This window comes from Athene noctua, chromosome 11 (assembly GCF_965140245.1).
Source record: "Athene noctua chromosome 11, bAthNoc1.hap1.1, whole genome shotgun sequence".
NCBI lineage: Eukaryota > Metazoa > Chordata > Aves > Strigiformes > Strigidae > Athene > Athene noctua.
In genome coordinates, this window is record NC_134047.1 from 16,478,423 (window position 1) to 16,500,425 (window position 22,003).

The following is a 22,003-nucleotide window of genomic DNA, read 5'->3' on the forward strand; positions in this document are numbered from 1 at the left end:
CCAGGACATGGCACACCATAGCTCCCACCTCCATGCATATCTGTTAAAACTTGAAGCTTGTCCCTATCTGGAAGGCACCCAAACATCCCTGTGGCAGGAGGAAAATTGAGTGACCAGAGGAAATAGCTCACCTTGCACACTGCTTTTTGCCTAGGGATGCTACCAAGTCACAAAAAACTGAGCAAGACCTTGTGCTGACACTGAATAACCTTTCAGCTTCAATATAGTTTCATGTGCAGGATGAGTGAAAACCCTTCTAGCTAGAAACAGACCCCATCCACTCTGGGAAATAAAAGTTAGGAACCAATTCCAACTCATTTTCCTGAAGGTGACCCTTGGCCTCCCAGCTGAGATAACAATGCTCATATTTATGGATGGACTGGTTCATGCCTCTGGGCACACAGCAAAAATAACTCAAGTCAAAACTTGGTAGACATCTAACAAAACTGAAAAAAAAAAAAAATTCCTTACTTCCAATATGGCAATAATAAACCATCTTGCCCACCAACGCATGAAAAATAGCACCACCCACAATCACAGATTCAGGTGAAACAAAAATGATCTGGAGTCTTGATGTGATTAGTAGGCACCACCAAGGGGGACTCATCCAGAAAGGACTGAGTCGAGACAACATGCTACTCAGGTGGCCACGCTATATTCATTTATTGATTTTTGCTTGATAAAAGGTGCTTTAACCGAAGTAATACAATCTGGCAAACTTTTACTTCCCCTTCCCTCTGGTTAGGTTTTCTCTACTCCTCTCAGTCCCCATGGATTTTGTTCTAATGCACAAACACCTTTCTCATTTCAAACTGCAAACGTTTGAAGAGAATTTCTCATGTATATGTGTGCACTTACCCAGTTTCAGTTTGAGAAGACATAACTAATGAGTGAGCATGATTTCTGCACACAACGCATTGACCAAACTCAAGTAAGCCTGAAAACGTGGCATACTGTTGAAAGAACACACATTTTTCAGCAGTGTGAGCGGCATGGAATAAATCGCAGCCAAGACATTGGCAAATTACAGACATTAGCAAAAATCTACAAGTGAAAGTAAAAGCTGTGGAACTCTAAAAACCATGCACCAATTAGCATGGTTCTTGAGTCTACCCACATCTGCAGTGTCCCAGCTGCATCTCTAACACAACGCACTGGAAGTCATCATGTGGTACTAGACTCACAATTTACTGGTAGTCACATGGGAAATCCAGTTTACAGCTCTGAGCGCTACAAACACTCAAAAAGATGTTCTTTTCTCTAAGAGATGCTGGAAGTTTGAAAACCCTTAAAAGCCACTGTTGGCCGGAGCTTGGCGGATAAGGAGATTTTCACTCCTCCCCAGCCTGGGAGTCCCCACTGCTTCCCAGATCTGAAGCCAACACCTGAAAAACACAACTGTAATTCATCCAGAGCTGCTGCTCCTTCCACATTTCCTACTCTTCAGTGTTCAAGATGCATTCCAGATGTGAAGGAGAATGCAAAACTTCAGTAGGCCAAAAAAATACGTGTGATGGTGAGCTCTGACACCCCAAATCCCAAATTTAAGTAACCTCTGTAGTTACTTTCCCAGTATATAAGCCACTTACCATAGACTACAGACCCTCCACAGGAATAGCTAGGTTTATAACTAATTTTCACAAATCACTTCCCATTTTCTCCTGATTTTATTCTCAGTTCCCTCTTTCTCAAATAATTTTACAAGAAGGTTCAATATTATTCAGACTCTTATGTTTATGCCATTTAAACCAAAACAACTCACCTGCTCCCCATATCACGTTCCAATCCAATACTGCAACCCAAAGAGGGGAAGCACTGTAAGACATCATGAATGAGCTGACCATATTCACCCCCTTACCCACTATTTTTCTCCAAGTAGCAGCTGACAAAGACACTCTGCTGCTGCAAACAGCTGAGTTCAGCCCAGCAATGTTTACCCAGGGTCTCTCATTCCACAGATCTCCACTCCTCAGCAGCCTGAACTGCTCAGCAAAGACCTAACTTGACCCAATCTGGCAGCCAGCATTTCACAACCACTTTATGTCAGCAGTTTCAAGTACACTAATAACCATGTTTTGTTTGGTGCGACTTTCTCACTGTGAACGGCAAAATATCATTATCACCTGCAGGTTGAAGCCTGCCCTCTACCCCATTTAACAGGGAGCTGACTATACTATTTTTTTCTGACCCCCCCACCCCCCCCCTTTTAATAATTATGGGCTGCTGGCAGATGGCACAGCTTGGCATGGAGAGGCACACGGGAAAACAGAGTGGGCTGTGCTGCTGCTGCCCACATCGGCTCCCTCGTGGCAGGGTGCTACCAGGGACCCCAAATCCCTTGTTGCATCCCACTCCCAGACAGCACTTAATGAGGCGTGCCTGCATCGGAGGGTGCAGGGGTTAATCTGGGAACTGCTATGAAAACAGTCCCTGGCAGCCCTGGGAGCAGGAAAGCAGAGGTTAGCAGAAAAGTCGCTAAGCCAGCAACTCCAGACAGAGCAGCCCTCATGGCCCACCCGGCCTGGAAGCAAAGCCGGGCTTAATCCTGGGAACCCATTGCTGCCCAAAGCCTCGTGCTAGAGCGACCCTGAACAAGGTCCCCACCCATAAAAGCTCTCTCGGGAGAGACTGGGAAGCTCAGCTGTACTAACAAACAGCATTATTGCCCGAGTATTTGCCCTGCAAGGTCCCAGTGCTGTGCCCCTGGAAAGTAGTGAGGTCCAAGGTATCAGCCTACTGAAAAACTTCCCCTCTGTGAGTTACTCAGTGACACAGAGAGGAGAGTCCAGAGCCAGACCCCAGCCTGACTGGCCCAAGGCAGTGCTGCAGAAGAGCTCTGGGAGGTTAACAATCGCAAGCTGAACGCGCTGCAGAGGTGCCACCTAATCCCTTGGCAGCAGTGGGACTTGTTCACAGACCTAAGCTGGCCTAGCATGATGGGTAAAGACAAGATACTGCTTGTCCCAGCAAGGATGCCAGGTCTGAGACCGTGGGAAGGAAGCTCTCTCCCCAATGGAAAGGGTCTCACCCAGCTCTGCCATTTCCTCATTCAACGGTAACTGGCCCCAGTAGTGACTGGGAATGGATCCAGGGAGATACAGCAAAGAAACAGGTGACCCTCCCTGCCAGCCACGAACAAAGCCAAACCAAACTCCTCCAAGCAGCGGGGACATAGGGCAGGTGCCACATAAACCCCTGCCAGCACCTCGTGCTTGGGGACACCAGAGCAGCTCCATCTTTCCTGGTCCTCCACTGTGCAGGGGACAGCAGAAGTGTGCCGCAGGGATGCACCCATGCACCGCCCGGGCACAGGCTGAGCCCTGGAGGGCTGCAATAACTGTGCCCTGCAGCTCCCACAGCACCCACGGAGCACCACGCCAGCGTGCATGAATCAGGACCTGCCACACGTGCCCTGTGAGCCTGGTACCGTGCGGGGCTGAGGTGGCACTGGCTCCACACACAGCTGCCGAAGATGGAGTTGCCCCGGGTTGTCTGGCTGAGCCCAATGAAAGTGTGGGGGAGGCCAAACTGATTTGGAAACCGCCCACTCTGGAGCCATCCCTGTTGGCATGCCTGCAACAAACCTGGTTGATGTGTTTCAGCTTGTCAATAATCTGGCTGATCACTGGCTCGGGACCTTTCATCTTCACCTCATGGTTGCCAGGCTGAGCTTTTGCTCCATTTCTTGTGATTTGGGGACTGTACCTGTGGGAGTGAGAACAGAGGAGATCACGACGTGATGGGCTAATATAGAGGAGTACTTTAAAGTTCAGTACAAACAAAAGTAATTCCAAGATAAGCACCAGCCCCTTCCAAAACAGAGAACACGAGACAGTTAATAATGACAAAGAAATGGCAGAAGATTCTCATAAACATTTCTGCTCTGCCTTTGCGAAGCAGCAAGATTATGTACTTGTATCACTTGAGGACAATGAAGTCCTTTCCAGTCCATTAGTAACCAAGGAAGACATTAAACAGTATACAAGAGGGATAAATATTTTCACATAACTTGCACCCAAGAGTCCTAAAAAAGCTGGCTCAGAAATTCTGGCTTGCTCATGTTTGTTTAAAATAAATCTTGGCAGACCACAGAGACTCCAGTACAAGAGCGGTAGTGTTGTGCCCACAGCCAAAAAAAAATGAGTGGGATGACCCAGTTAACTGCAAGCTGATTAGCATAACATCAACCCCCTTGCAAAATAATGACTATCACTGATGTGTGATTTCAATAATAAAGAATTAAAGCATCAGAATATAATTAATGCTGTCAACTTTGCTAATGGAAAATAGGTGTTGTCAAACAATCCTGATTTCAGTCTTTGATGAGATCCAGCCTTAGGGATCAAAGTAACTGCTTAGACAGAACGTACCTTGACTTTGGTGCGGTGCTGGGCTCTGCACCACCCCATATCTCAATTTACATGGGTACTGTGCAAGTCAGTAAAGCACCCGTAAAGCAGATTAAGAGCTTGTGGAGAGATCTCCAGATGCAGCTCTCCGCAGGGACCCTCCCTGAGCTGCCAGGGCAGCTCTGCACAGGAGGGTGGCCAAGCCTGCACTCAGCATCTTCATCAGCAATTAGGAAAGAAATATAAATTCGCTGCTGCAAAATTTATGGAATCGTGAAGTTTATCAGAGTGATAAAAGTGATGAGAAGAGTGACAGAGGGGTCACTGCGTGCTTGCCTTCGGATGATGCATTTCAACACTCAGTACCTGATCTCACGATGCTCAGGACATGACACAAGCTCGTCTACACCAACCTGAAACTCAGCTTCAAGACCAGAGCAAGCAGCTGCCGCCACTGACTGCTGGCAGCCACAGCAGTGGCACGGAGCACAGTGGTGCCTTCTCGAGCTGTGGGTTGTTGGTATTCATCGCAGCCCCAATGATGGGCTGTGGTACTCTACAAGCACAAAACAAGTCCTCGTCTCCAATAGCTGACAGCCCGAGCACACACTGCCAAACCCCGGCACAGCCTACGAAAGAGAGATCACCGAGATAACGCCAAGGATCTGTCTGCCTTCCTGTACATCTGTTTTTCCGGTGCCGTGGGTAAACACGATGAATATTCCTTTCTGCGATTCATCTCCTACACATCACCTCCATACCCAACTCCCAGCACCAGCTCCAGTGACTGCTTCTCTGTCTGCCAGCTCCCCGCTCCCCTGCCCACTAATCCTTCATCCCCACGCTGCCGAGCAAGCTTGGGCGATGACAGTCAGCCCATTTCACAGAGGCTTTGGGGAGGAAGTGGGACTTCAGCAGGGATTTAAAGGAGGAGAGGGAGACGGGAGGGATGGTGGGGCTGGCTCAGGGAGGATGCTTTGCTGGGGGAGAAAGCAAGAGGCAAGGGGACATTCACCCACAACATCTGTTGGGGCACACTGAGGGTTTGGGGGATACATAGTGGGTTAGCCCCACTTAAAACTCTAAATTAGGAATGAGACTGACTCAGACGTGAAGATGCAAAGACAACCCTAGATTTATACTGGTGCTCCAGGAATCTGCCCCTGACCTGAATTATTCACATCATTTAAAACACAAGACTGAGGCCGATTTCCACTCCAAGGGTTTTTCAGAGCAGGAGTGACAGGTAGAGGAGGGGTCTGCACACCCAGCCAAGCCCCGGCACTAAGCACTCCCATACACATCTCAGCTGAGGGCTGACAACCCCACAAGATGCTTCACTGAAAGGGATGACCGATGAAGGATGGGAGAAGGGAAGTTTTTGTGCCTCTAACAGAGAAGCACATGCCTGTGTATATTCCTGTTTCCAGACATAAACAGCTTTCCCGGTACAGGAGAAGCATCACCGCAAAGCAGAGACATCAACTTGGATCTCCCAAGCCCCACCAGCTCCTCAACACTGGGACAGCTGCCTGCACAGTCAACCCCCCATGCAGTGCTTCACAGAATCACAAAATCATTCAGATTGGAAAAGACCCTTGGGATCATTGAGTACAACCCTCAGCCCTACTCTACAAAGTTCTCCCCTACACTATATTCCCCAACATCTCACCCAAACGACCCATAAACACATTCAGGGATGGTGACTCCACCACCTCCCTGGGCAGCCTATTCCACTCTCTGACCACTCTTTCTGTAAAAAATTTTTTCCTAATGTCCAGTCTGAACCTCCCCTGTTGGAGTTTAAAGCCATTCCCTCTCGTTCTGTCACCTGTGAGAAGAGACGAGCACCAACCTCTCTGCAATGTCCTTTCAGGTAGTTGTAGAGAGTGATGAGGTCTCCCCTCAGCCTTCTCTTCCTCTAACTAAAGAGTCGGGTGCGCTGTACCGACTCCAGCTGTTCTCCACCCAGAGACACCCAACATTTTGCAAAACACACACTTTAAAAAAAAAAAATTATTTTAATAGCTGCCTTATCCTCAGAGCTATCCCTGAGACACAACAGCTCCCAGTTCAGAAAGACACTCCACACGCATTAAGGGACTTGTCGTAGGCTGAAAGCTAAGTGAGAAGTGGGGCCAGAGCGTGCCAGGCTGGATCCCAGCCTGCAGCAGCCCATGGCCAGGAGAAGGTCTGGATTCCTGGCACAGAGGGCCGGCGGGACCGCATGCTCCGAGCACCATCTCGTGGGAAGATGCTGCTGTCGCAAGCACAGATCTGCCCGGCTCTGCAAATACTCGGGCTTAACTTTTTGCAGGGGAAATTGGGAGTAGCTAACCATTAAACCCGCTGCTTATTTGTCACACAGTCACTTAATGCCACCGTGCCAATGTGACAAACGCATCTGGCGACTGAACATAAACATCCCTGAGACGCATAACCTTTTAGATGCCAAAAAACCTATCATTTTTGGTGTGACCATAAATTTAATTTAAAGCACTGATGGAACTTTAAAGTACATTGCTGAAAACTCTCCTGTGGTTTAAGAGGTTTAGCTAGCAGGATAAATCTCCCACAGGTTTTAGCAAGAGCAGAACCAAGCCCATTTGGTGCATACCTAAATTAATAGAGACTCCCTCCGAAACTCCTAAACAGTTTTATACAAAAGCTCAATAGCCTGGGTTTGAGTGGGCGAAACCCCTTCTGAAATCCACACGACTGCCAGAGAGGATTTCTGTAGCCTACGCAATATCGTACAGGAGGGAAGAACACAGTACTATGGCAGTAACACACCATAACCATGTGACTGAAGACTGAAATTGTTCTCCAGAAGGCTCCGTGGGGTGGTGAAGACCTCACATCACCCTCCTCAGGGGGACAAGTCTACCAGAGAAAGAAGTAAACCTGAAAGTGTTTGCAAAGGGCTCTCTCCCTAAAACAGCAGTGCTGGAGAAGCAGAGTGCCATCACCTGGTGCTTCCCACCTGGCCCAAAATGAACCATTTTCATTATCACACAAGTCATCTGAAGCAGCAAGGCAGCAGGCACTACAAGCTGCACATCTGAGCATGAATTGCAAAGGAGCAGATGCAGAGGGATACGCTACATCCAAATAGCCAGAGACATGCTCCTGCCTGGCTTGGGTGCTTCAGGACACACTGCCTCTGCCTGCTAAGCCAAGACCTCCTTGTGCACTCAGGTATAAAGGGGACACCAGTCCCCTCCTCGGCTGTGCCCCTCTCTGCCTGAGCACCAGGACTGGGTGGCATGTATTCAGGCATGTGGGATGCAGCCAACCCAAGGGTTAAAGACGTTGAAATGTAGCTTCAGTGAGGGATGGGCATTCCTGAAATGCCAGAAAAGCTGCAAAAGGCAGCTGGCACCCCTCCCTGTAGCCTGGGCCAAGCAGCCAGACCTTAAATATGGCACAGAGATGCCTTTGCAGTCCCCACAGAGCTGCAGGACAGGGGGCTCCCAGGATGGTCCCCATTCAGGCTCCCTTGCATCCTACCGAGCTGCCACAGGGCTGGTGGGCTCCCAGGTCCCATTGCAAAGCAAAGTCACCTTCCTCCCGTGTTCTCCAGCCACAATGCAGAAAAGAAGGAATCTCAGAGCCATCTCAAGCTGCTTTCAACTGCTGCCAATAAAACTGTCCCTTCTGCAGGACACTTGTGCCACTCCATGAAACCCACCACATACCTCTGCCATGGCGATAGCAGCATCGAACAGTAAATATGTACAGTGGTTCAAGCCCACACCATAGTCCCAGGGGGTCCCCGTGCTGAAGGGTATCAGTGTTGCAACATGAGCATGGTCTGGCTTCCACTTCATAAGCAAAGCCCAAAATACTTTCCTCTTTGACGTGTCTCGACGTCAGTCAGCAGCATCTCCTTGCCTGGGCTCCCTGGGTATGGGCTCTTGCTGGGGACATGGTATTTTCCAAAGACAAATGTCACATTGTAAAATGTGCTGATAAGCAGCCCTTGCTAAAAACAACTTTAAAGACAACCACCTGATGAAAACACTAATGATCTGAGGTCTTCTGTGGGGATAGCACAACTACAGACCCTTCCTGCTCCTTCTCATCCATAAATGCCAAAGCATGCAGTCAGATTAAGGGGTTTTCCCCTCCTTTCCTCCCCATCATCCAAAAATGTCCCCTGTGAATGTTTGGTCATTCCAGTCCAAATACAGCTCTTTCCAGGATTTCATTTCAGAGCAAGGAAGACAAGATGACAAATGCAATTTAAATATATGGCAATGAATGTAAAATGTGTGTTCATCCACTTGGCCACGCTGGCTGAGAGATGAGTTACTGCAATGCCTGACATGTGATTTAGAGAAAGTAATCCTGCAAGTCAGACATAAAGAATTACGCCTTTTAGAAAAAGGAAAGTAAGTTTGAGGTTCAAATAACAATTAATTTATCCCTGCCTTTCAGTTGAAAAGTATTTATTCAAATGCAGCTCCACAATTTAAACAGCGTTGTACCCCTTGCAGGCTCTCTACTATCTCTGTTCACTGAATCACACTTGTTTGAGGGAGCATTTGGGGGACAAAGACAACACAGACCGCTAGAAGACAGGACTACAATGCAAAAGAGGAGGTTTTCTCACACAAGACAATAACCAAGCTTAAGAGAGAAGCATTTCCAGCACCCACAATCCCCCAAAGCTGCTCTGCATTTCAAGACATGACTCACTACAGGCCACGTGGGCTGGTGACACTAAGTCCTCACCACATAGGAAGCAAGAAGATATGTAAAAGGAGAGTTAGGAAAGAAACATTTCTCCCCCACACTCCTGGCAGGAACCCAAATGTTATCTCCAACTGGTTTTCGTGGGTCAGTAAAGGTGGGGACAGTGGTGATCCCAACATTTTAGTCTCTGTGGCCCCTGCTGCCTTTGGTTTAGTGGGACAACTTTAGTGACACATCAGCAGTAGGAGCCAAAAGGCTGCAAGAGCTGCTTCCAGCCCACTCATCTGGCCCTGCAGACAGGGAGTAATAAGCCTCCAATAAGAGGTGAAAGAAACCATCTTTCCCTGATAGTTTCCTCTGTAAAGAAAGATGTCCAGAGATACCTGGTCAATTATACCAGTTACCCCAGCCCAGACATGAGCTGGGTGTGGGTTGCAGTCCAGACAAACGCAGGTCCACCCCGGGTGTCCTGTTCCATACGAGGTGCATGGTCACACCATCCCTTGACCATGTGCAGGCATCTGTTATATGGGGGTGCCAGTGGCTGGGGAGAGGTGGAGTGTATGGCTCTCAGGTGCCTTCCTGGCTTGCAATTTGCACTCAGTTTCTTGCTTGCAGTCACTGCAGAGCTCACAGTGCGGCAGTCAATTTACACCACCAGAAGCTCTAAGCAAGCTTCTTCAAAAGCAACCAGGAGGATCCAACACTCTCAGTGGGGAGCGTTCTCACCTAAATAAAAAAGGAGCCGTTTTCTGCTGGATTTCCAAATGTCAACACTTTGCAGCCTGGTCTCACTACCATGAGAGCCCTCTGAGATCCTGCTGTATCAGTTCCCTGCCAACAGGAAGTTTTATCACTTCCCAACCATCCTGTGCAACGCACTACAGCTTACGGTAAGCATGCTGCAGGTGTTAGTTTGGTTATAAATGTGAAGTCTCAGGTAATCGCCTGGTTCTGGGAGATGGGACTTTAAGAAGGAACAGCAAAAACTGTAATATAGCAAAACAATGGGAGTTTCTCACATAAAAAGACAGCCTGAAGTCTCCCTCCATTCTTACTGCAGTTGAGTAAATTTCAAGACAAGTAGATCGTGGAAAAATCGGCTAAACCTGAGACCAAGCAGCAGGTTTAACAGAGGAAGATTCATGATCGTCATTTCTGAAATACTCTGGAAACAATTATGGCCACTCAATAACCCACTGAATTTGTCTACTATCCTTTCATTACAGCTTACATTTGCTACAAAGCTGTGTTTTATGTGCTTGAAAAGTTATACAGCCTCCCTCTCTTTGGGACTCCATTGTATCAGATATTTTGCAGCACTGCCAGAAATAACCAAACCCTTCATGAACTAAAGGGTTATTGCTGGCATGGAATTTTCTTTGTTCCAATTACAGAATCTCATTTTTCTCTCTTGCTTCCAATTGTACTTTCATTGTTTATGATTTGTATGATTAAAACAAACCACACTACACTGGCAACAGCAGGGAAATCTGAGACTTCTAGCTTGAAGAAGAGAATCTGGCAAGGTGCTAAAAATATATTAATTTGGAATTGGTATAAAGAGAACAAGAGTTATGCGGGTGATTTAGATTAATGTTCAAGTTTGTCTTGAGAAATTTGGAAATAGTATCTAACAGTAATACTTAACGTGCTTACAAGTTTTATGGTGGGCAAATGCTGCTGTCATTCTACTCAGAACAGCTTGAAAGGAATATACTCTTGTAAGCAGATTATTAAACTCTGAGAATCTAGATTTTAAGAGGCTTTTAGTATTAAATGCTGCAAAACCCTGATACTATATATAAGGCTCAAATCACCTTTGAGGTTCAGACGCCTGACTCCCATAGAAACTGACATGAGTTCAATATCTCAACACCCACTTGACTTAAGATGAAGTCTTTAAACGAGCTAATTACTCAGTCAGAACTTCAGTGATAAGAATCACCCTCTGGATTTTCTCTGCATTGGATGGAGATAAAGAGGCTGGACAACATCTTCTCACCACCCACCACCACCAGTGTGAGGGCAGGCGCAAGGATGGGGTGTGAAGACAGAGGCAAGGAAGAGCATGATGGCAACCCTTGCTTAGGCAGGTTTAAGCTGTTGCACAGTCACCCTGTCTACATGTCCAGCCCTCTGCTATCTCAGAGAAACACCTGTCAATTAATTGAGCCTAGGAAAGCTGCAAAGAGGTGCACAGACATGCAGGCTTGGAGGGAGATCCAGCAGGTCCAGTCCTCAGCTACCACAAACACTGAAGCACCGTGACCCCTCAATAAGCTCTTTACAAGTGGTGGAGTGTGCCACATGTGGCTTTTCCTGTGAACCTCTGTGGCATCCCATAAAAGCACAGTATGTTTTTGCACACTTTGTAAAGTGTGAAAAGCAGTAATGTGTTGCCTTTTATTTTTTCTTCTCACTTTGGCTTACAGTCTTCAACCACACAGTAACAGCACAGCAAAAGACACAGGCACTGCTCTGCATGACCAGAAAAATCAACCTTCCTTGTATGGTTGCCACTGTTTGCAAGCCATTACTTCAAGGCACCATGCCATAAACCCCCTAAGGGATGGTGATCAAATAATTAACCCACAGATCAAGCCTCAGGAAGGAGGATGAATTCTTGTCCTTAGATGGTCCAACCTGGAGAAGCAAATGAGATGGACAAAGGACCACATACACTCAGGAAAAGAAAACAAAGGATGAATCATATTAAAAATGCTAGAATACACAAAGCAGGATAACTAATGCTGACCCATCAGCAGAGCACATTGCACATCATCCTCACCACAAGCCAAGGTGTAAAAATCCCTCAAACAGGTCCTCAGAGCTCTTAACTTCAGGGGCTTGCAAGGGGCTGCACTAGGCAAGGAGTGCACCCACTGCATGTATAAACCTGCTCCATTGGCAGGAAATCTCAGAGCCAGGGATGAAACAAGAACATAGCTCAAGTAGAGTTAGACTTCAATCACCGTGACAGGCAAAGTAGAGCCTGCACAGGACTGCACTGAAACAGTTCGTCGTGTCAGGAGAAAAGCCCAGTAAGATATTCCAGCCAGCTGCATTTCACTGGAGTCCCAGACAAACATGCCACCTTTAACCAGGGCAGAGGGAGTTAAGAGCAAGGAGGAAACAGAGGACAGTTCAAGGCTCAAACTGCGAAATTCAGACTCAGTGGAAAGACACTGAGCACATCCAGTCTGCGTGGAGGAGGGACACGCTCACTCTCTGCTGATAAAGCACTGGGATACACCAAACAGGGTAAATACCGACTCAGAAAAAACACAAGAGGAGCAGCGTAGGACGCAGAAGGGACTGTTTGAGTGAAATAGCAGGATACACGTTGTCAGTATTATCTACTACTCGAGTGCATTGGCAAGGAGCTGTGAAGTTGCTATTCCGGGCTTGATTTAACATGTTATAGGAAAAGGAGTTAGAATAACGAGCAAATTTTGTCATGACAGAGAGGTCAGGAAACAGATGAACAAGTAGGGCCCTTCTCTAACTTAATAAACACTCAGATCCTGCATTAAAGATGTGAGAGATAAATAGCCACAAACCCTACAGGAACACTATCAAAACCAGACATATGGATGCTCACTGATACAGCAATGCCCAAGCATTTTTATCCATCAGACATGGAAACATGTGGAAATATAGCATCCACCCAACCACTGCTCTCCCCTGGTCTTCACCTGATGCTGCAAAGCTTTCAGCAGCTTTGGCAGGTGCTTTCTAATCTGTCCTTAGCATGGGCACCTTGTATTGCTATAGGAATGTCTTCCTTGAGCCCCAGATGCCACTAGACAGGGACATGGGTCTTCCCTGTGGATGTCCCAGAAACGTGAAGGGGTCTCAGGTTGCACGTGGTGCCCATGCTCAGGCAACTCCATCCCATCCTGAGGTGAAACATATACAGCTACAGCAACCATAGACAGCAGGTTAAGTGCAAGGCATGAGCATCTCCTCCCGTCCTGCCTGCTGAGCTTTCAGTCAGGAAGCTCTGATTTGCAAAAGCCAATGTCTAACAAAGCAAGCGAAAATCATTAAGGTAAAAAGTATATTTTACATGCACAAAACCTAGAAAATCAGATCCTTCTTTCTGGCAGCCGTTACACATGTGGGACAACTACCAGGACAGCATCCGGAAATTAACACTAGATATCCAAAAAACATCAAGTTTCTTGCAAAAAGTGGCAAGATGGGGCTTGATGACAAAAAAGCGCACATCAGTCCAGCAGAATTGCTGTAGCCATGCCAGAAACACTCCAGTACATAACCCACATTCTCAGAGCAGCTTGCGAAATCGCTCCTACACTGTGAACAGCTGCTTGGCTCCCTCTTGGGGAAAACACTGAAATAAAAAAACTGCCGGTTTGGGGTACTCAAGCACCATTACCTTAAACGCTCCTGATTTTCAGGAATCCTCCCCGGCTCTCTGAAAGAGATGCCACGCTGGGAACTCCAAGCACGTGAAGCAGTCGGTTTGGGCTCCACGTGAAGCAATGCAATTGGCTTTAGAGACCATTTTAACTACATATTTGCTTCTATTTGAAACATTCTGCAAATGGGTCCTGAGAGAGGAGCACCCCAGACCATTATCTTAGTTCAGCTTTATTTAGCTGAGTACCCCCTGTGGTTTCATCGGCAGAAACACCACCAGGTATGAGATACTTTCGCAGACTATGGTCACCCTGGGAAGCATTATGGCTGCAGATGCTAAAAATACAAGGTGGGAAGGCAGTCGATGCATTTAAGGGGCAACAGGTATTTCCATTTTGTGCATCCATTTGCTCTCCCTCCTGAACACTCTGCCTTCGTGGGGGTGTTCAAATCTCCTCTGTGTGAGCCATCACCCACACTGCTTTCTCTGCCCAGTCAGCAAGAGTCTCCCCCTCCCCGACACCACTGATGGCCCTGCAAGGGGATGGGGGATTTAAGACCGCACCCTTCTCTGCTCTCAGCAAAAACCCTCCAGTATCTGCCTGCAAGGGAGCTGTTACTAATATTTCATAGGAGCTGGCAGAGCTGGTGACATCTGTGCAATACATCAGAGGGAGCAAGGAAGAGAGGAGCGAAAAGGCACGCTCTCTTCAAGAACAGCAGAGGATTTAATACTCAATTTAACAGACAGGCAGCCAGGCTGAAATCCTGGTGTCCCCTTCATGCACACACACTTTATCCTCTCCCTGCCTTGCCCCCTCTGCTTGTTGTGGTACCTACGTGACCTGCCAAACTGTGCCACTAACACTGCAGCATTGCAGGAGGGGACCCAGGGTGACATCTCTGCCTACGCCAGCCCACTGGTATTCTCAGCAGAAAGCTTAAGAAGTCTATCATCTAAAGTCATGTTGGATCTGCAGATAACTCTTACATTTGCAGAAGGATCTGGACTCAGCACCTTCCCACTGCTGCCACTTCTCCCAGCCATGGTGTCACCTAGGTCCTCCCCTGCAAAGCTGCAGTGTTTACAGCACTGTTTAAGAAGTTTTAATTAACAATCAGTGAGACAATACTGAAAGAATCATCTTTTTTTTTTTTTTTTTCCAATTGAACTTCTCATTTAGACATGGAAACTCAAGATTTTCCAGAAAAACAGATAAAGGACACATTTTTCCTTAGGCAAAGTAAGTACATTTTATTAAGTGTGTGATCTTAGATGCTTGAGCCGTTTATTTCAAAATATAGTTTGATGCTATTTTGGTGCCTTCAGTGTTTCAGGTCAGTATTGCAAGTACTGGCTAATTACCACCTGAGGTTACTGATCAAGAAGTCATAATTAATATCTCAACATTTTACCACTTCCTGATTTTATTTCTATTTCTTCCCTTATGCAAACTACTTAATAGCAAAGGATGCTTTGCAAAGTAGGGTGATTAGAGGAGATTTATGTATAATTATAAAATACATTTCCAAATTCTATTTCCACATTTTTTTTAACACTCCTGAAGGGCATCTTTTGCAAGAAAAATCTCAATTTCTATTACACTTCCTTCCCCTTTATGCTATGAATCCTGTATTTGCCTGTCCTCATTAACCTCACAGTTACCACCAGGACATCCTCAGAACCAGCCAGTGGGGCACAAGCTGGACCCTGGTGTGAATGACTCCATCCAGAGAGGACAGGCAGGGCTCAGCTGTGGGAGGACGGTCAGATGACAGCAGCAGCACCACCAGAGCTCAGTGGTCTTGACCTCCTCCAGCACAGAGCCATGACTAAGGAGAAACCCAACAAGGTGATCTTCCTCCTCTCTCCCCTGGATGGGGCAGGGGACACCAGCCATGCTCTCCTGCTACCACTGCACGGAGCCAGGTTGGAGACATCCCCACTACAACACAGTGGTGGTGGCAGTGCCCCCGTTGCTATTCTGGAGGAGCTACCCAGGCACCGTGGTGCATCCTCCCATGGGAGCACGGCTGCGCTGAGCTGCTGCTGCTCTCCTCTCTCTGGCTCGCCAGGATTAACCCACCCCAGCCAAAACCAGTCATGGTTGCAGGCTTTTCAAAGCAGAGTGCAGACAACTCAGTGGAGGGCAGCACACAACCGCTTCTCCTCTCTGTGCGGACCCTGCACATTCATCTGAGCTGACACCGGCTCTGCAAAAGGTTTCTTAAGGGAATGAGCAGTGTCCTGGTCACAGACCACACCTTCATCCAGTTAAAAAAAAAAGATAAGTGGTGCTGGGGAGAATGAGGGAAAGGGAGATGTTATTCACCTCTCCGCGACTTCCTGTCCATTCCAGCAAAGAGTGTCATTCCGAACAGCAGAGCTGTGGTTGCAGATGTACTCTGGCAAGCTGCTGTAAAAACTGCTGTGGGACTTCAGCTTCATAATGAGTTCCCTGGAAGAAAGGGGGGAAAAAATGGTGCTCAGTTAAAAGAGGAAAAGAAGATGAGTTTGGTGCATTTTAACCAGTGAAAGTAGTGACACAAACACAAGAAGAAATCAGCTGGGTGCAAACAAACCATGCTACTTTCTGACCTCAAGAAGCATTTCGCATCGTCCCCTGATGTTATTCAGTCAAGGGCTGAATTTGTGTTTCTTAGGGCAAAACCATCTGTGATGGGAGGGATGCTGCAGAACCTGAGCCCAACCACGCAGCACACCAAAGCCAGGCACACTGCACTCTCACAGCCCCTAAGGAAAGGTGCTGCTGGCTCAGGCCATGATACACGGGGTACATCTGAGCAGTAAGTGCTAAGGCTGCCAGCAGTCCCCTCTGCTTTGCAGAAGGCAATGGAGGCCCTTCAGGAAAGGACAGCCTGGTCACTGTCTGCCTGACATCAGGCACCCAACATCCCTGCGAGGGCAGGTGGCATTTCTGGTGGCAGAGCAGAGCAGACACTCTCAGTACAGACGGATAATGCTGGGTTTCATGCTGCACTGTCAAAAAGGCATATGCTGGGCTGGCCATGGGGTCACAGTCTGCATTTGAAGGGGCAGGTTACACTCAGCAAAATGAGTCTGCCCCGGGAAGGCAGGAGGAGCCACAGGAGCAGTGCCTGTGCCAGACAGAGGGGATGCAGATCAGGCTGCACCCCCACCCTGCGCCCTCCCTTCACAGCACCAAGGACCTTTGTCCCCAGCTTTCAGCAGCGGTCCAGAGGTGCCAGGACACAGGCTGACCCCGGGGACCCCGAGAGACACCAGAAAGGGGACAGGAGCTGTGGGAGCAGGATATGCCCATTCCCCCAGCCCAGGTCTGTCCCCTCAGGGGCACTCAGCCACGTCACCAGGAAGCACTGGCAGATTTAATTAGGTAAATGGCACAAAAAGTATGATAATGTGAATAGCAGGGACCGCAGGAAGTAAGACTTGGCTTCACAGTCTCCTAGCTTGGGTTCAGCACATTTTCCCCTTTGGCAAGAGGTTATTTCTTGGCCTCCTCCCTCCCCGGGAGGAATGACAAGGGATCAGCACCTAGAGCTCCGAGCGCTCTTGGGGGCATCCCCTCGGTGCCCGCAGCGGTGTGACCCCCGTGTCCTGCCCGCTGTGGGGAGCTGCCCAACAGTGCCAGGTTGTCAGAACAAGCTTCGGCAGGCTGGGGCGCAGAGGGGGTGCCCAGCTCCCTCCATCCCTCTTTGCTTGGGGATTTCGCGGGGTTCCCTCTCCAGACTAAGCCCCCAACTGCCAGCTGGGGGCAGACGAAACAAGGAGAAGCCACCCCAGCGCCAGCGAAGGCAGCCTGCGCTGCTCTGCTCTGCCCTTGTGCTAGAGAAGGCGGTTTCTGCCCTGATCGGACCCGCACAGCCCATGCAGGCAGAGCTGGCAGCGGATGGAGGCAGAGGGCCACCAGAGTCCTCCCTTGGGTCACCAAAACGTAGCCTGCCAGGGTATCGCAAGCACCAGCCCATCCATCACTGGCCATGCCAAATCACAAGGGTTTGCCTGACAAGTCAAAGCCCCTTCAAAGGGTGGGAGTTCAGCCCACAACCCCCCAGCAGAAATTGGAAGGGTGCTTCAGATGTTCACCTCCTGCACCAACCAGCTCCTACACTGGGCTTATGGTAGAGCAGGAGGTCCAACCAACATCATTTTGAAAGCCAAAGTAAGGCAGGATTCGGGTCTCCAGTTACACCAAACCCCGAGCAGGACAAGCCTTACATTGCCCATCGCACCCAGCTCCTTACATCCCAGGCACCGCCTTGCTCCCTGTCCCACAAACCCCGGCAGCGCTGAGGAATGGATGGAAGAAAACTTTCCTGGGGAGCAGAGCTCCCCGCCGGTCAGGGAGGGGAAGGGAGGGTAGAGAGCCCTCTGTATCTGCAGGTATGAGCTCACATAATTCACAGCCCTCAAAGGACATCTCTGGCAGAGCCTGGGCTGTAACCCTCCGACGTGTTGAGACAACGGAGGAATGCAAGCTATATTGTGCTATCTCATGGAAACTGTATCAAGAATGTGGCCCTGTTACTCTTTAAAGCAAAATCCATCCAACTTCATCTACCCCTGGTTCCAAAAATTGCCAAGCTTGCCCATTTTCCGCAGGGATTTTTCTTGTATTCAAGACAGCAGTAAAGGCACCACATATCTCTGGGCGTGCTTTCAGCTCCAGAGGGGAGATGCTTCTCCATAACATATCAGCATGAGCCCACTGAATTACAGCTTCTATCTGCAGAGGGAAGGAAGCACAGGGTGCACTGCCAGCACTGGAGGCACCTGCTTCACTTTGAAAATATTCAGTAAAAGGCTGTTAACATCCTGAACTACCATAAAAAACTGCACAAAAAATGTTAAATGAGTCCTCCTTACCTACACACACAGTGCCACATGCAGCATTTCAGGCTAGAATGACCGTTTCCACCTATAACTACACCTGTAAGTATTTCCAGACAAGATGTTCAGTGTATGAACCTGGGTGCCTGGTGATTGCAAAAAAGCAAAGCAAAGATGAAAAGCAGGAGGCAGTTTTACAGGTTAAAAAAACCACATGTAGACACCTCGCTGCATTTCAGAGCCAGCCATGGAGCAGCTCTGATGCTCAGAGCAAAAACCAGCTGCAGGGTAAGGGAAATAGAGAGCTCTTCCACTTGCTTCCACGGGGCCATCCTGTACAGCAACTGGTGCTGCAGCCCTTGCCATGGGCATCACGCTCAACCCCAGCATTCTCACCTTCTCCTGCTCGACAGAGTTTCTTCTTGCTCAATGTGACTCATCTTCAGAACTTTCTTGTCAACAAAAAGGTCTTCAGGGTAATTAGCTGATCGATACTGCCTCTGCTGAGCATGGCCACATAACCGGCTGATCTGGAAAACACAAACACAGCAGCATGAAGAAGTGTTGGGACCAGAAACATTGCAGGAAAACAGCTGAGATGCACACTGGCACCTGCACATGAGCTGGTTTGTCATCCCATCATCCCAATCTCTCCCATAGCTCACGCAAGCACCTGAAAGCAAACTTCTGCCCTAAGGATGCAACCTCACTCTTGTACAAACACCCACCCTGTGGGAGGGAAGGCAGGAAACTTCAGGCAAGATTTTTGGGCATCAAAGTGCCCCTGTGGCTATCAAAACCCTCAAGCCATAGGTGTGACTGGCAAATCTCCCTGTGCTGGGTTCAACTCATGCTGGCAGGAGGGGGCTCGAGATGTTCCCTGCTTCTCCTTTGCTGAAAGTCACAGCATCTCAAGACACCACACTCCACCTCTCTATCTGGACTTTCAGGAAACACCTCCCCTCTGAAGCTAAATCCTAAGACCCCGGTTCTGCATCTCAAGGCAGCTCAGCATCTGCACAGACTGCGCTGCAGGTGCCCAGGGATGATCATACACATCGTTACTAATTAAAAAAATCAGGGCCTAAAATACAGCAAGCACTGTGGCTACACAGCCCAGTCGTACCATGGGAGGTCTTGATTAACAGGGCTCTGTTAATGACACAAATTAGTTCATTAGCATACAGATGATTCGGTAACCGGCTGCAGCAGCGAGGGAAGAAATCCAAAATGCCTCATTAAAGCTCTCCCGCGTGGCCACTGTCCCGAGACTCAGCCAGCAGCACCGTGGCTGCCACTGCACTCCCTGCTGCGGATGGATTTGCAGCCATTTCCTTCTCTGAGAGCCCACCGAGGGACAACTGGCCCCCCAAGGCACCACTGCCACTGCAAAACTCGCCTTTTGAACCACCCTGTGCTACTCTGCAGGACTCATCCCTGCTGGGTTGTGAAGGGAGCTCGGCCGACTGCCGGGGCCACGAAGGCACCGCAGCTGACACCAGCCCCTCTTTCCTTGAGCCTCATCTCACCACCCGCATCCAGGCTTGGGACCAACCACGTACCCATAAAATGCCTGTTCCTTGCAGCACCTCATTTATCTTCATACCACACCAAACCAATGCAGCCAGCTAAACTCCTAGTTAGCCACACTCCAGAGGCTAAAAGCCACCCAAAGCTACAAGCATCTGATGTGTAAAGAGAAGAGATTAATCCTGTTCTATTACATCCTGTGTTTGGGTGGGCAAATAAATTAGTATTGTCACCTCTTTCATTATCAAAACCAGCAGCTTGTTTGCTCAGGCTGCCATACAACGAAGAGTAAAAGAGAAATCTCCCAGGAGCCAGGCACTGCCATTTCTGGTTCACAGCACAGTAGGAAGAGATGCTGCCACCAGTTCCTGCACCTGCGGCTCACTCTGCCGAAGTGGCTCCTCCTGCAGCTGCTGGGGAAGTAGTTTCTGCAGCATCTTACCTGTTTTTTATTCTGCTGCCCTTTCTTAGGTGTGTTTCCTCTCTGCCTTGCCAAACCTAAGTCTTACAGAAGAACTTATCAGCCCTACTGCCCTCCCTAAATCACGTGGCAGGCTTAAAAAACAGAGGGAGGAAGGTAGTGAGAAAAAAAACGACCACCACATTTTGGGCTGTCATCTTTGCCTTTTGGGTTTTCCTTTAGCACTCATCCATTTACCCCAAGACTTACAGGTAGTCCCCTGAGGCAGACTGCCAGGACTAGGAGGAAATCATGGGGCAGCAGGAGGAGACGTCGATAAGGGCATTTGGGACACACGAGACCCCACCGCTGCAGAATGGGGCTGCACAGCCTGTGCTGGCTGGTGTCACCATCCCTGCAATGGACAGATGAGCAGCAGAGCGCGAGGAAGCACGGGGATCTGCGGACCTCCCTCCACAAAGGTGCCCTCCGAGCCCACAGAGAGGTCAGACATGAGATCTGCCATGAAACTACCTCAGGGAAACACAAGGTATGCAAAAGCCATGGGACGGCGGGCACAGAACAAGCAATGCCACAAAAGCAGCATCACTGCACCCAAGCTCTGCACAGCCACGTAAAGCAGAGAAGTGGAAAAAGGTCGGGTATTTTAAGCTGTCGTCTGTGATGACTCCCTTTGATTCTCCTCAGCTCTGTGAAAAGCCTCCCCCTTCCCTTTCCAAATCCCGCCTTTCAGCTGGAGAAGCCTATTGAACCCCCAGAGAAGAGCAAGTCCAGGATCAAGGCTTTTTTCCCAAGGATGCTGAGACGCTCTGAATGGGAGGGGAGGGACAGCGCGACGGCACGAACAATGGCACCACCCGAGAGTGTGCTTCAAACAGCAAAGCAGCCGCGTCGCAGCCCCTCACAACTCCTGCACGGGAGCTGCGGCTCAGCCGCATCCTCACAGCCCTGCACAGCATCTGGGTACCACAGGCTCCCGTGAGGGATGAAACCACAAACAGGATTGCGTTAGCTCTGACATGGGACAGTAGAATAAATCTTCATGGATAGAAGGTGGAAAGTATGAGCAGTGCATCCAACTTTTTACTTATTTATTTATTCAAGTACCAATTAAACTTTTCAGAAAAAAAAAACCCAACCAAAAAACACCTCTGCAGCCCATCCTCCCAAGTCACAGTGAAATAATTGTCACATTTTAGTCAAACAAGAACCCGGCTGAGATCTGAACTTTAAATAAAGTGAGAGAATGTAGAAGTAACAGATTGCCTGCTCATTTGCAGGGGTGGCATCGTGTGCGCTTTTGGGGGGAGGGAAGGATTTCACAAACCATCTGCTTAAGTCTGCTGGGCCACAAGCAGTCTTGGGACAACAACTCAGAAATCCTGTTTCAGTCTTTCCCCCTTTTTAAGTTCCTGCTGCAAACTCAGGACAAACACATGAACCCAGTTTCCCAGTCTCTTCCTAATCACTGCTTTTTTAAAGAGAGATCCAAGTTTTTAAAAATCCAGAAAAATGCCACTGTAGGGTAGTCAGAGAAGGGACAACACAAGCCTCAGACCTGGAAGAAATAAAAAGTGTGATGCTTCAGCTCTCCAGGCATCACTTGCTTTGTCAGGAGCAGCAGAGCAAGGACAGCCTGATCCCTGGCAAACCGGTATGCTGCAAGAGTGAGAGCAAAAGGAAGGAGGCATATCGAACTGCATGTGCTAAACTAGTAATCGAGCGACAGCGGTAATACGTGGTTGCCTCCCACCACACAAATATAAATGTGAAATTCAAAGCATA

At 48.6% G+C, this 22,003-nt stretch overlaps 1 protein-coding gene across 3 annotated transcripts in view; it reads right to left on the reverse strand.

Annotated features, from left to right (window-relative positions):
* GPC3 (glypican 3) overlaps positions 1-22,003 on the reverse strand; it is a 168,113-nt gene that overhangs the window by 58,064 nt on the left and 88,046 nt on the right. For all 3 annotated transcript variants that reach the window (XR_012634362.1, XR_012634361.1, XM_074915317.1), the window contains exons 4-6: positions 18,664-18,797; positions 15,767-15,892; positions 3,585-3,705 (exon numbers count right to left, since the gene is read on the reverse strand). Coding sequence is in view for 1 of the 3 variants with exons in the window: in XM_074915317.1 (XP_074771418.1) it covers positions 3,585-3,705; positions 15,767-15,892; positions 18,664-18,797 (381 nt within the window). In the remaining 2 variants the exon portion in view is untranslated. The remainder of the gene's footprint in view (positions 1-3,584; positions 3,706-15,766; positions 15,893-18,663; positions 18,798-22,003) is intronic.